The sequence below is a fragment of the Enhydra lutris genome, unplaced genomic scaffold (genome assembly GCF_002288905.1).
Source record: "Enhydra lutris kenyoni isolate GAN:26980312 unplaced genomic scaffold, ASM228890v2 scaffoldscaffold44, whole genome shotgun sequence".
In the NCBI taxonomy this organism is placed as follows: domain Eukaryota; kingdom Metazoa; phylum Chordata; class Mammalia; order Carnivora; family Mustelidae; genus Enhydra; species Enhydra lutris.
Genome location: NW_019154128.1, coordinates 12,076,318 through 12,090,416, shown reverse-complemented (window position 1 = coordinate 12,090,416; position 14,099 = coordinate 12,076,318). Strand labels below are relative to the sequence as shown.

Here is a 14,099-nt window from a genome sequence, read left to right as displayed (position 1 = left end):
CTCTCTCTCTCTCTCTCCCTCACCCTCTCCCTCTCTGTCTCGGGTTCTCTGCGCGCGCGCACCGGGCCGCTCTCCTTCCTCCCTCTCTATGTGGCTGCGCGGGTGTGTGTGTGTGTGGATGTGTGTGGGGTGTGGGTGTCCCTTACGCCCTTCCTCCTCCCCCTCCTCCTCCTCCTCCTCCTGCTCCCCCCTCCTTTCCTTCTCCTCCTCCCCCCTCTCCTCTCCCTCCTCCTGGTCCTCATCGCCCCTCTCCTCCTCTTCCTCCCCTCTCTCTTCCTCTCCCTGAATTTTCTCCTCTCCTCTCAGGTCAGTCCATGGTATTCCGCTCCCCCCTAGACCTCTATTCCTCCCACTTCTTGTTGCCAAACTTCGCCGATCCTCATCACCGCTCCCTACTTCTGGCGAGTAGCGGCGGCGGGAACGGTGCGGGCGGCGGCGGCGCGGGCGGCGGCGGCGGCGGCGGCGGCGGCGGGAACTGTGCGGGAGGCGGCGGTGCTGGCGGAGCAGGCGGCGGCGGCAGCGGCGGCGGCTCCAGGGCCCCCCCCGGAAGAGTTGTCCATGTTCCAGCTGCCCACCCTCAACTTCTCGCCGGAGCAGGTGGCCAGCGTCTGCGAGACGCTGGAGGAGACGGGCGACATCGAGCGGCTGGGCCGCTTCCTCTGGTCGCTGCCCGTGGCCCCCGGGGCGTGCGAGGCCATCAACAAGCACGAGTCGATCCTGCGCGCGCGCGCCGTGGTCGCCTTCCACACGGGCAACTTCCGCGACCTTTACCACATCCTGGAGAACCACAAGTTCACCAAGGAGTCCCACGGCAAGCTGCAGGCCATGTGGCTCGAGGCGCACTACCAGGAGGCCGAGAAGCTGCGCGGCCGCCCGCTTGGCCCGGTGGACAAGTACCGCGTGCGCAAGAAGTTCCCGCTGCCGCGCACCATCTGGGACGGCGAGCAGAAGACGCATTGCTTCAAGGAGCGGACTCGGAGCCTGCTGCGGGAGTGGTACCTGCAGGACCCCTACCCCAACCCCAGCAAGAAACGCGAACTGGCGCAGGCCACCGGCCTCACTCCCACACAAGTAGGCAACTGGTTTAAGAACCGGAGGCAGCGCGACCGCGCCGCGGCGGCCAAGAACAGGTCAGTGGCGGGCCCGCGGCCTGGCTACCGTCTCTGGGGCCCGGGAGGGAGACAGGGGTTGAAATAGGGGCGAATGGGGCAGGGTGTCCATGGCTGCCGGGCGCGCGAGAAGCCGCGACCCCCTGGCCAGTTGGAGAAAGTTTCCGCTTGCCCAGACGCGCAGAAGAGGGACCGGGCAGTGGGAGTCTTGACGACTTTGTCCGAGAGGGGCTTCGGGCAGGGTGGAGAGTGTGTGTGTGTTTGAGGTCCTGAGTGCCCACAGCCCCTGGTCGCAGCCCTGGGAGCCCCAGCCCTGCCCTGCACCCGTGCCACCTGCTCAGCCCGTCCCCAGCTCCGCACTCCTCTGGAGCCTACAGACAGGGAAGGAAGGAAAGCCGCCCTTGCCATCTGGTTCTTGTTTCTGTGCACTGCAAAAACCCGAGGAGGAATCCACAATGTCATGGAAAGGAAACTGAACCTGGGTCTCTGCCACAAAAGGAAAAAGGTCGGGTGACCGCCGTGGAGCAGGCCTCTCCTTCAGCATTGCTAATGGGCTGCCCAGGAGCTGGACACCAGGCAGGGAGTGGAGAGGCCTTGTGTGTGTGTACGTGTGTGTGTGTGTGTGTGTGTGTGTGTGTGTGTGTACACGTGCACACAGGTGCCAGTCCTCCTGCCCCAGTCAAGGAGCACCGCCTTGGTCCACTAACTTGGGAAGCCACCAGGAGCAGGAAGAGCCCCACTGCCAGCATGTTGGCCACAAAGTCACAAAGTTGCCTGGGCTTGGCCAGTCAGCCCACTTGGGCCTGTTGGAGGTAGGGAGAAAAATAACTAGAGGAAAAGAGGAGGGAAGGGGGCAGGGAGGAAGTGGGGTGAAAGCCCTGGTAAGAAGCTTGCGTCCCTACCTAGCCTCTGAAGGCCCTGGGCCGGGTGTACCACAGGGAGCAGGGCCCCAACTGCTGACAGCTGCTAGGGGCTGGAGGCCAGGGCTGAGTTCCTGGAGTGAATGAGTGTGTTTGTGTTTAGGTGGCCCAGGCCTGAGCCCTGGGCCCCCTCACCTTTGCACGCAGAGCCAGTTTTTCGCCTGAGACGGGGGAGTGCCCGGGATAGGGGGAGGCCTCCTTGTAGGAACTCAGAGACTCTAGGCCCCAGGCCGCTGATGCCTGCTGTGGCAAAGGGGCAGACGGAGACTGCTCTGCACCCCTTTCCTGCTGCTTTCTCTCCTTTCTCTGTTGCACCTCTTCCCCACTTTTTCTGCTTCTGGCTTCTCCGTTCTCTCTGCCCCTGCTCCTGCGCTCAGCACGGGGATCCAGAGAGCAAAGCCAGCGGGTCCTACTCCGCAGAGGCTGCGGTGAGCAACCCGCAGCTCTGGGTGTGTTCGCGGGAGCTGGGGCAGGAGCCACTGCGAAGACCGACTGCTCCTGGGCAGCCGGTTCAGTCTGAAGAGTCCCAAGGGGCTGGGAAGGAAGGAGCACCCTGTCCCTCCAGGACTTGTGCTCTTTGGGGACGCGGCCCCCCGCGCTGTGCTCCCAGGCCTCCCCAGGCGGCCGGCCACGGGTGCTACCTCTCCTTGGAGGCCGGCCCCGAACTGGGAAGCCTTGGGAAGCTCCAGAGAGCCCCGGGGAGGGGGCTGGGGAGACGCTAGTCAAGCCCCGCGCTGGAAGGCTCTGTGGCGTTCAGTGAGCAGTCGGGGGCTTGGAGGCAGGGGAGGAGAAGGGAATGAGCGCCGGGAGCCGAGTCGCGGGTGGTGGCGAAGGGCGCGCTGTGGAGGCTGGGGAGCACCGGCGGCCGCGGGCGCGGGGAGGCGGCTTGACGGAGCCGGGTGGCGGAGCCGCTGTGTCAGGGCTGGTGCCGCTCTCTGTCTCCCGCAGGCTTCAACACCAGGCCATCGGGCCGAGCGGCATGCGTTCGCTGGCCGAGCCCGGCTGCCCCACGCACGGCTCCGCAGAGTCGCCGTCCACGGCAGCCAGCCCCACCACCAGCGTGTCCAGCCTGACGGAGCGCGCGGACACCGGCACCTCCATCCTCTCGGTAACCTCCAGCGACTCGGAATGTGATGTATGATAGCCAAGGCCGCCCTCCTCCCCCTCCCCCTCTCCCTCCTCCCCCTCCTCCTCCTCCTCCTCCTCCTCCTCACCCTCCTCCTCTTCCTCTTCTTCCTCCTCCATCCCCAGAACAAACCGAAATCAGGATACACAATCATACACACACACACACACACACACACACACACAAGTAAACACACACTTCCATCCCAGCCAAAAATATATAAAAACCAAGAAAAATAACAAATTAAACACAAACTATCAACAACCCCAACCACCATCTACCACCACGGCCACCCCAAAGGACCGCGACGCCAACAGACAGTTACAAACGCTGATGTTGCGGGCAGAAAACATAAAAGAGGTGACAATTGTATACTTTCTAGGACAAGCACGGCTTCTCCTTTCGGTTCCCACGGACCCGGCGCCCCACCTGCATGACGATTTATTTGTATCTGGGAAAATATTCTCTCTAGTTTAAACGATTTAAAAAGAGTCGACTATACAAAAACCGACCACCACCACGACGACAAGATGACAAAAGCAAAACAGACAAAAAAGAGAAAAAATAAAACAAAACCGCCATCTACGTTCAGAATTTGTTTTTAAAAAAAAAGAAAAAGAACTCCTTGAGAGGGAAATAGCAAATGTTTCTCGCCTTTTGTTGCTCGCTCTCTTTTTTCCTCTCTCGCTCTTCTTTCTCTGTTTTTAAGTCCAAGTATTGGTCAAACAAAATGCAATCTTCTGTTTTTTGTTCAGCAGACAATCATTTTCTTCGTAAGCACCTTTTTCTCTCCACTCTGTCACTGCCTGTGTGGGTACTGGTTATAAATGTGGAAAAAGAATAGTTATGACTGTAACAGATTTTTATTTTTATTTCAAAATTTTATATGAATTATGTATATCTTAATGATCGGTCATTTTCCCAGTTTGTAATATATGTGTAGAAATTGCCTGTATATGATATTTGCTTTTTCTCCTCTTCCTTTTGCATTCTCCTCCCCACCCCTTCCTGCCTCCCCACTCACCTGTCTCTTTCCTTTTCGGGGTTCCCCTCCCACTCGGTGTTCCTGGCGTCGACTTGGCAGTCAAGGCGTGGCGTGGCGGGCTGGGTTAGGAAGAGGGACCCCGTCGCTAGCGGAAGCGGAGAGTGAGACCGTAGTATTCTTATGCAAAAGCTATTTCGAGTATTTCTTAGCTGCTTTGGAGAAATCTCTCACTCCCCGTAGGACGCTTTTACTGTTATCTTAACTGCGTGTTTATCTATATGTAAAAACTTTCTAAAGCAAATACAGTATTCTCCATTTTCTTATCACTCCCGGAGACTGGTGTTTTTGTCCGCCCCGGGGCACAGCCTGGGGTGCAGCGCTGGGCCTTCACTTCCCCTCCAACTACGCCACTCGAGCTGGGGCAGAATTTTAAGGCTGAGTAGAAGCTTTTTCCTGGAGGTGGTGAGGGTTGGGGGTGGGGGGTGGGAAGATGGGAACAGGCCCTTCGGAGGAGAACCAAAGCCAAGTCCGGAACGAAAGGCTCAGAGGGCACAGGGGGAGGGGGGCTCTGGCTGGTTTCTTCAGAAGGAGATGCCAGGCCGAGAGCCGCAGGAATTAGAGCCTGCAGCGGCCCTTGTGGGTCCTTGGGGTGTGTTTGGCATCTTCCAGTTGCTGTTGTTGTGTGTCTGTGTGACTTTTTTTTTAACAATAAACACACAAGGTCACCAAACCAACCATCCACTTACCCAGAGCAGAGCCGACAGGTTTTGTCTTCTTTTTGCGGGGTGGAGTTGGGGACAACCGTAGTCAGGGCAGGGAGGGCAGAGAGAGGAAAGGAGGAGGTAGTCTGAGGAGTTTAGGGCCTGCAGTTGGGATGGACCCTCTCCTTGCCACCGGTGTTCGCGTCTGTGTGAATCTATGACTTGCCTTATGGCTCTCGATCTCTCTCCTTGAAATTACTTCCCGACTTTTGGAATCAACAGGAGTCTCTCCAGCCCCTAAGACATTTTCAGAGCTGGTTGACACTTGAAAACAAAAACCAAAAAGAAAATCATCATCTTTTGCTAACCAGGTTCTCACTGGCCCCAGGCCTCCTTGTCCTGCCCAACCCCCCCCCCCGCCCCCCTTCCCCCAGTTCCCTGCGATGGTGTGACTGACCGTGCCTCTGCCGCTCTGGGCCAGGCCAGCCAGAGCCCAAGGAGCCAAAGAACTAATTTCAGAAAACTTGCCTTCACTTGAAAGTCCAATTTCCAGAGGCAGGCGGATTAGGGAGAAACGTGCATGGAATTTCACACTGGTTCCAAACTAAATTTGACTTCCGATTTCCTTTTGTCCCCATCTCCAGTCTGGCCATGGGGTTTACACAGGGCCTGGCCCAGGCGGAAAGGCCGACAGGACCAGAGGTGCCCTGTGCGTGCAGATGGGGCCTTGTGCACCCAGGGTGAGCTTGCCTGGAGGGGAAGGTTTCTGTGTGCATCCTGCCTTAGACCCAGGGCTTTCAGATGGCCTCAAGAGCTTCCAAGTTCTAAGGCCTGGCGCACAGTGTCAGAATCTGCCTGCATTCACCGTCTTGGGAAACATTCCTCATGATGCCACAGTTCAGGCAACATTGACCTGGGTGGCAGGAATATGGGGAGGGTGCTGCTGGCTTCTTCCCAGATGGGGCCTCTGTTCTAGTGCACAGAATGATGCCTGGGATGACAGGCTCCGTTCCCCACCTGCATTTTAAAATGTATGGTTCAGACTTGCCCCAGAACTTGGGCCTGAAATCCAAAGAAGGGGCGGCCTCAGACAGCGCAGAGGCTCCGGATGGACCTACCCAGCTGACTAACTAGAATGGATTAGTGGAAGGACAGGGTGGCCCTGCTGGCTGGTGACTCCTGGAGGGGCTTTGACTGGTGAACCAGGGAGCAGATGCCTTTTTGTCTGGGGACAGAGGACAAACTTGTGGACTTAAAAAGCCTCCTTCTCACAACATACCCAAGAAAGCAAGCAAGATCGGAGTATCCAGTACCCACTCCTCCCTCTCCACTGCAGAAGACAAGCCATTCAACTCCATAACAGCCTTCAGCTTTGGGAACCGAGGTTCTGCTACCTGCCTGTCTCGCTGTCACCTCTCACTCTCTCTCATCTCCTGTGTTTCTGCTCGGGTCTGTACAAACATCCAAACTCAGCTCCAGGGTACCTGAAGGAGAGGTATGAGTACTTGTGATGAGTGGTGTGGATGTGTACAATTCCGAATGCTGGGCTCCCCCCATGCAGTTGAGGTCTGCATATAAAGGCGTGTGTGTGTGTGTGTGTGTGTGTGTGTGTGATGTTTGATATACATGGGTATATAGTGTATCAGTGTGTGTCCAGTATGTGTGCTCTTTCATATTGCCTATACTGTAGGTATTTGTGTGTGGTTTGGGCAGTTGATACTTACCTAGTTCGGCAAGAAGTGGATCATGTTCAGCTATAGGGTGCTGTGTGTACAGGGCCTTTCCGTGCCGTGAACATGTGTTTTGTGGGTCTCCATTCTGGTGGATTCCCTTGTTCTACTCAAACCACAGATATGACTCCCAGGCTACACAGCCCTAACTGACTGTTCTCTGCCTTTAAGGAATGGGGACCGGGGGATCACAGTCCTTATTCTTTGACCAGAGGCACAGGGGAGTTGGGCCCTTTGGCTTCCCCAATTCATCCTTTACCCTGATCACTGAGGATATTACATTGGATTTGACCTCGGTCCCTTTAAACATGGAAGTGAGAGAAAAGAGGCCCCTTTCCAGCCCGATCTCTCCTTTTTTGGGCTGCCTGCCCATTCTCTTTCTGGGTCCCTCAAAGCTCTGGCCAAGACAATCAACATCCCAGGGGCAGCCAGGACAGAGCTCAAGGGTGAGACCTGATGGAAGTTCCTGCTGGCAGAGAAGCCAGCTCAGCCACTGTGTCCAGCAGCCCCCCACCTCAGCCTGGGAATGCTGCGGGCTGTGTCTTGGGGAGAGTGTGTTCACTGGTATGTCCATTCTTGTGAGCCATGTCAGGCTGGGTGATCAGGCCTGAACATTAAGCATCCACCCTCTCTGTCCAACCCCAGGGCAGCCCATGGGTCAGCTCTCCTCCTTCTGGTGCTGCCCTGCTCTGGCACACACTACCCTCTCTGCACCCCTGCCCCACACGCTCATACCCCAGCAGGAGTGCTTGAAGTCTTCCCCTGTGTGTAGGCCTCTGTGTACCTGGACTGCCTACTCTAGGGATAAGGAGCTTGAAGAAGAGCAGCGGAGCTGGGGATAGTGTCTTCATTCCTGCCTCCCTCAAAGAAAAACAATGGCAATCCAGAATTTGCATGGGAAAACTGAAGCCACGGAAAGGGAAGCAAAGCTGGAAAAATCTGTGCTAAAGTTGCTGGCGCCTAGAAGCTGCCTGCCTGAGGTTAGAAAGGCCAATCTACCCCTTCCGGCCTACTCACCTCTTCTTCCTTGCACCCCTCCCCCCACCGGGAGTTCTGCCCCCCCACCCCACCCCTCTTTTTGCCCTCTTCCAATCCTGCAGAATTGACTGCCCAGCACCAACACAGTTAATTATCCCAAGTGAGACATACAGCTGGTTAAAATGAAATGACCTGGAAGCTGCCATGACATGGGGTGGGGATTGCTGGTGGATAGTAGGAGTGAAGGCAACAATAGGAGCCTGGCTGGTTCCGGCTGGGACTCAGGTTGGAGGTGGTGGGAACAGCCAGGGATGGCCAGACTTTGGATGTGGGGAGGGCTACCAGGGAGGCGAGAGGGCCAGGCCCAGGCCTAGGTGGGTCAAGTTGAGGTGGAACGTGAACCCTACTGTGGGCTGTGGCAAGAGAGGGACTCTCAGCTTCTTTGGAAAGGAGAACCGACCAGCCTGGCACATTTGGGACCTAGCCCATCGCTAGGGTCACGGGAGCTCGAAGCCCAGGCTCCAACCTGTGGCACATTGGGTGCACTTGGCCTCCCCCAGCAGGGAATGACCCCCGTCTCTTCTCTCTCACCCTTTTTGTGCCTCCATGGCCATCCAGGTCCCCACCTAGGTCTTTGTTTGGCTGTCCCCTGGAGAACCAGCTGCTGCTTCGGGTTCTTTTCCAAGTCCCTCACCAATCCCCAGCCCTCCCAGGCACTGTGGATGAGATGCCGAGCCCTCTGGGGTGCGCGGTCCCCCAGGTCCTCAGGCCTGCCCAACTCCCCACCGCCCCAAGGCCTTCCAGCCCCAGCTGAGTGGAGCCTCCCCTGTCTCAATGTGTAAGCCCGGCAGTCCTCCGGCCCAAGGAAGGGCAGGAGGAAGGCCAGGAGGAGGGGAGCAGTGCTAGCCAGCTCCGATTTCTCCGGTCAGCTGAGCACAACTTTCCATTCGAGTGTATTCATGCAGTGGCTGATTGAGCTCTGCAGTGGCGGGCGGGGCTCTGCGGGGCAGGCAGGCAGGCCCAGGCTACACCATACACTCACACACACTCAGTCATACACAACTACACCCCTCCACTCACAGGTGATGCACACACCTCACCCCAGGCCATTTCACCATAAACCCAATACAGGCTTTCCCTTATACACCCACTGGCCCCCAGAGCATTTTCCCAGTGCCCACAGACCTCCTTCCTGACACAACAGAGGACCCCTTTCAGATTTCCTCTCTGCTGATTCTACGTCGGTCCTCAGACGCCAATACAAGAACACACCATCCTCCCTTTCCCAGTCTCTAGGGCCGTACTCTCCAAATTGCACAGATGCACACGCAAACATGTCCCATCTCAACTGCACCCTCGACAGAGCTGTGCACACCGGACAAGAAACACAGGTCTGCATAAGACGGCATTAGCACCAATCAACATTTAGTATGTCATCTGCTACATGTAATGGCTGGGGCTCACCAAAAGTTCGCATACAAGGAAGGGAGCAGATAAGCAATAAATACAGTTAGAGAACACAGCCACTGCCCATCCACCAAAACAAACACACGGAGGATACGCAGAGGAAGCCTTCAGACACATGGCATGTGAAAGCCAACCCAAAGATATAATAGAAATGTTCCCCAGAGGTACTTCAACTCCCAAACCACATTGCCTGACTCTAGGCACTTGGAGGCCACCCATTAGCCCAACCTCTACCCACTGGGGCACCCGCGCATGCACGCAGGCACGCGCACCAGGAGGCTGAGGCTCCAAAGAAGATGGGCAGAGAACTAGATAAACACCTTCAGGGAAACATGGCTAATCTTGGGAGCAGTCAGGAAATGGGGGCTCCTCCATTTTATAATTCACCCCAAAATGCTCAGGGACATTCTTTTTGCTGAGCAAGAAAGTAAGGGAGGATATAGAAAAGGGAAAGAAATCATAGAGAAGGGATAAAAGCAAAAGGAGAAGGAAGAGAGAGAACGGAAAGCAGGGTTGAGATCCAAAGCAGGAAGGAAAGGAATAGGAAGGGTGGGCGAACATGGGGAGCAGCTACTTCCTGGCTTCAAATGGGGAAGACCAAGCCCAGGGACAAATTGGTCTTCCAAAAAATTGCCTCTAGGGATTTCACTAACTGATGGAAGGTGTGACCTGGAAAGTGAGCTGAGGGCTGCAAGTGTGTGAGGTGGGGGCAGAACGGCCACTCCCCTGGGGGCTGGGGGCACCGGCAACTTCCTCTGCCCAAAAGAGGCCAACCCAGAACGCACCCCACCTGCACTCAGCAACAGCATCCCCCACCTCCCCACCCCTGCACTCCCAGAGACCCCCACAGGCGACTTCACTCACAGGACACACACAGCCTCCCCTCCTCACATGCACACAACGCCCCGCACAGTAGACACTGGTCCAGCGTCCCTCTGATAAGAACAGAGGCCCGTCTGCGCTCCTAGTGATCTCTCTCCACTTTTACAAATAAGCCATGACTCTCGCCGATTTATATACGCACTCTTTTTGGAAAAGGAAAGGGCCTTAAGCGGCAGGAGTGTAACCCTTCAGACACTGAGAACTTGACAGAATGCGCTGGCAAGAAAGGAAGGCACAGGGAAAGCTACATCTGCCTGCCTGTCAGTCTGTCCTCGGGCTGCGCTTGCCCCGCCCGGGGTTGGGTGGGGGACGTCTCTCTGCGGGAGAACGGAGATGGCAGTGGGGCTGGGGTCGCTGTAGATCAGGTAATACCGGCTCCTCTTCTCCCCTTGGAAAAGGTGAGGCTTGGGGCCAGGGAGGAGTTCTTGGATCCCTGGAGGTGAGGGCAGGAAGAGTGTGGGCGGTCCGGGAACCCAAACATGTCTGAAGGGCGGCGGCGAGGCCCAGAGGTGAGCGAGAGCCGGGCTGCGTGTGTGGGAGGCAGGCCCCTGGGGCGGGGGTCTGGGAGGATGCCTACTCGGCTTGGTGGGTGTGCGCTCCCCGCGTCCCCGCTCCGCCCCTTCTGCCTCCGCAGCGCTCTGGCGCTGGGCCTTTGTCCCCGCTTCCCTAGCTCGGACTCCGTCTTTCTTCTTTCAGGCCGCTGGGAGGCGCTGTGGCCCAAGCCCCAGCCTCCCCCCGGCCGGATTCCCCGCTCCTCCGGCCGCGCCGCCTTTCCCCACCACGGTCCCCCGCGGTGCTGGGCCGACCCGGGCGAGAGCCCGGCTGGTGCCTGGGGGCGGCCTGGAGCCCTTCCAGGACAGCAATGGCTTTAGTTTGTTGGATTTTGAGATGACTATTTACCATTATAACTAATTTGCGACCATTATTAAACAGAAATTCTTAGCGGGGCCTCTTAATGACTGATCGCTCTGCTAATTACAGGCGTGCGCGCCTCTGGCTCCGCCGCCCGCGCGCGGCGCCGCTGCCTCCTGCCTGCCCCCACCTCGTCCGGGACGCACTGGCTCGGCAGGGCCGGGCCGGACTTCGAGAGGGACGGACCGAAGAGGATGGAATCCAGGCCCCCCCACTGACGTCTCTGAGCTGGCGGCGGCCCTGATGACACGCGAAGGGAAAAGCGAAGCTCAGAGAGGGCCATGACTTGGCTCCTGTCACACAGCCACTCCCTACCTTCATACACTCGGCTACACCCGTATGTCCGATGCCCCCCTCCCATCTTTCTCGCCCGTGTACTCCCTGTAAGCTGCGCAAATACTTCCCAAAGATCCTGTTTTTGAGCGCGCAAGATAAGGCAAATTCGAGAGAAGGGAGTGGGAGAGGGCGAGAAGCGGTCGCCTCGGGTTCTGCCTGTCCGGGCCCACATTCTCGCTCGCTCCTCCACTTGGGACTTCGCTAGCATTTGGCCCCGACCGAAACGCACCTCCCACAGGGACTGGACCCAAGAGCCGCCCTGGGCAAGGAGCCGCAGTACACGCTGGCAGGCCTCTGAAGGCCAGAGGATGAGCAGAGATTTCAGCGGGCTCTTCTCCCAGACCGGACTAAGCCCCACGTGTACCGGCAACTCTTACCAGTGCTTGGGACTCCACGGTGTATATGTGAGAGTGAAGTGTATGTATATGTGAACTTTGTTGAGTGTGCTGAGACTGCTGTCCGGATTCCTATGAGATACAGGAGAAATACTGACTTCATGACCTCGGGACACATCCACCTGCACCTGTGCCTGAGCGGGGAGCGGACAGGGTCCAGACTAGATGGGTGCTTGTGAATATCAATACATTCAACCTGGTCCAAAAATAAGAACCTAGGGAGCAGGTTAAGCCTCGCCTTCAAGTTATTCATAGTCTAGTGAACAGTCCAAGTCATCACTGAAAAACAAACAAATCCATTGTAGTTGCATACAGAGTGTTTCTGAGAGTGGGAACTTCAAGATTCCTGTAGGAACAGGAAGGGCTTCTGAGAATGATGAACTGGATTGCCTGGAGGAGGTTCCAGGCTGGAACAGAGGGAACAAAGGCATGGAGAAGGTTTGGATTCCAGAGCAGAGCAGTGTGGTTAGTGCCTGGTGTCTAAGTAGGCTGGTAATGGGGTCTGAGAGAGTGGGGGACTGCTCCAAGGTCAGGCAAGTTGTGTGGCCTGGATCCCGTGGACACTGGGGAGCCAGATGTAGCTTTATGGAGAGCTAAAGTGGTTATACCCATGCTTCTGCTTCAGAACTTTGGGTGGAGGCTGTAGACAGGAAGGTGGGTTACAAGGCTATTTCCAAAGAGCAGGCAAGAAGTGAGGGGGGATTGAGCTAAGGCTGCAAATCCAGTTAAAGACATTCCCAAGGGGAAATGGGGAAGAACTTGACCAGCTGAAGACTTATGGGCCCGCTGATGACGTGATTTCAGAGTTTGCCTGCTTTTCATGGATCTATGACTTGATCCCAGATCTCATCCCCTGACCCCCAGTTCCTCCAGAAGCACCATGCCCTTCAGGCTCTTCTAAGGTTCACACCTGTTCCTTGGAGGAGTCTGTCAGTGGACCCCAAGAACCAATCAGATCAGTGCACCTTGTTGGGAAACCCAGCATAGCCATGTCTCCTCCCATGTCCTCTACTTTCTACTTTAGTTCCCCTGGCTGCCCAGTGACACCCTTTCAGAGTGGGCTCTGGGAGAAGGGGGGAGGGAGGGAAGTTCGAGTCTTAGATCCCAGGCCTGAAGGGTCCTCGAGGAGTGGCTGGAGTGACTGGATGGGGCTCAGCACGCTGGGTGAATGGGAGTGTGACCCGCTCGAGGGGTCCTGGAGGGTCAGAGATGAAACAAGGGACCCGGGACCCGCGCGCCCCTGGCCGCGGCTGGAAAGTCTTCGTCTTAGCGCGACTGGCTCTGTGCAACTTCCACGCACGCAGCCTCCTGCAAACTGTTTCCGCGTCCTCCTCGTCGCGGGGTCCCGGGAAGGGAGGCAGCCCAGCGCCGGGGTGTTCCGTTTGAGCCTTTGGGACATTAAGGAAGGTTTTCCAGGCTGCAGCCGGCAATTCCACAACGGAGGAGGCCTCGGCTCCAGAGCAGCCAGGCAGCTTAGCCATCTCGTTATTGGACGCGAACTCGGGTTTAGAAACCCGGAGAAATGGGGTGAGTTTAAGTCCAACTCAGGTTTCTCGGCGCCGAGTTCCGAGATTCTTCCATTGCACCTTGCGGCCTCTCATGTCTGCTCCTCGCGACCCGGGCAAGTCTGCGCGATTGGGTGTCGGAGCCCGCGCTTGTTTGCTGAGGATGTGTGGCTGGGTGTGACAGGCGTCAGGGAGCAAGACCGGGAAGTCTCAGCTTCCAGACTCGCTCTCACGTCCTCGCCTGAGCTGTGAGTGGGAAAGCTCTGTTCCTGGACTTGACCCTGTCTGCAGAGCGAGCAGGAATGGGGGAGGGAGATCTGGATGCATTCTCCCAGGGGGTGGCACGGTAGGGGGAATGCAGAGAGGGGAGCGGGTCTGGGGATCGAGGCTCCCAGTCCCTCGAGAAGTTTCCAGACACCACGTTAGGAGCTTTTATGAGCAGGTCACCAGAGAAAGCCTCCTCTTCCGCCTCGGGGAGAGCCTGGCCGAGGCACTCAGCCCTCCACGGCGTCGGAAGGGTTACCCCTTCGGCTCTCTAGCTGCGAGCCCAGGCGAAAGTAAAACCAGGTCTGCGGCGGGAAGCGGCGCGCTGCGCGCCATTGGCGGGTTTTTGCTGCCACCTCGCGGCGGCGACGCGCAGCGGCCCAGTTCTCCGCGCTCTGGAGGTGCAGGCCGGATGCCACAGGGACTCACCCTGAGGCCCTTTCCTTTCCCGCTGGGTTTTCCCCAGCACCTCTTACCCAGGGTAGCCTCTTTCTGCTCTTAAAGGGACCTTTGATGGACCAAGCCCTGTTTTATACCAAAATCCACGGTCTTGCGTCTGCAGGACTTTCCATCTTGACTTAAGGGATTTGGGTTCACCTGTCTAGCTTGTACGTTTCTCTTAAACGATTTGATGCCACAGCTAACGCTTTCTTTCTCCTGCAGATGCCTCCTGGTCTCTTACAGGTGACGTGTGGGGCTCTGCTTCCACCATGGTGACCTGTGTGTGGAGAAGCCATACCCACTTGGCACCTACTCTTCCCTTCCACTCAGGTGGGAAGGGGTGCTGGG

The 14,099-nt window shown here is 57.1% G+C and overlaps 1 protein-coding gene across 1 annotated transcript; it reads left to right on the top strand.

Annotated features, from left to right (window-relative positions):
• Positions 1–314: 314 nt before the first annotated feature.
• LOC111155944 (SIX homeobox 3) lies at positions 315–3,170 on the top strand. The gene is given in 3 exon segments (XM_022516426.1): positions 315–539; positions 541–1,130; positions 2,978–3,170. Coding segments are annotated over 3 exon segments (1,008 nt in total).
• Positions 3,171–14,099: the final 10,929 nt, after the last annotated feature.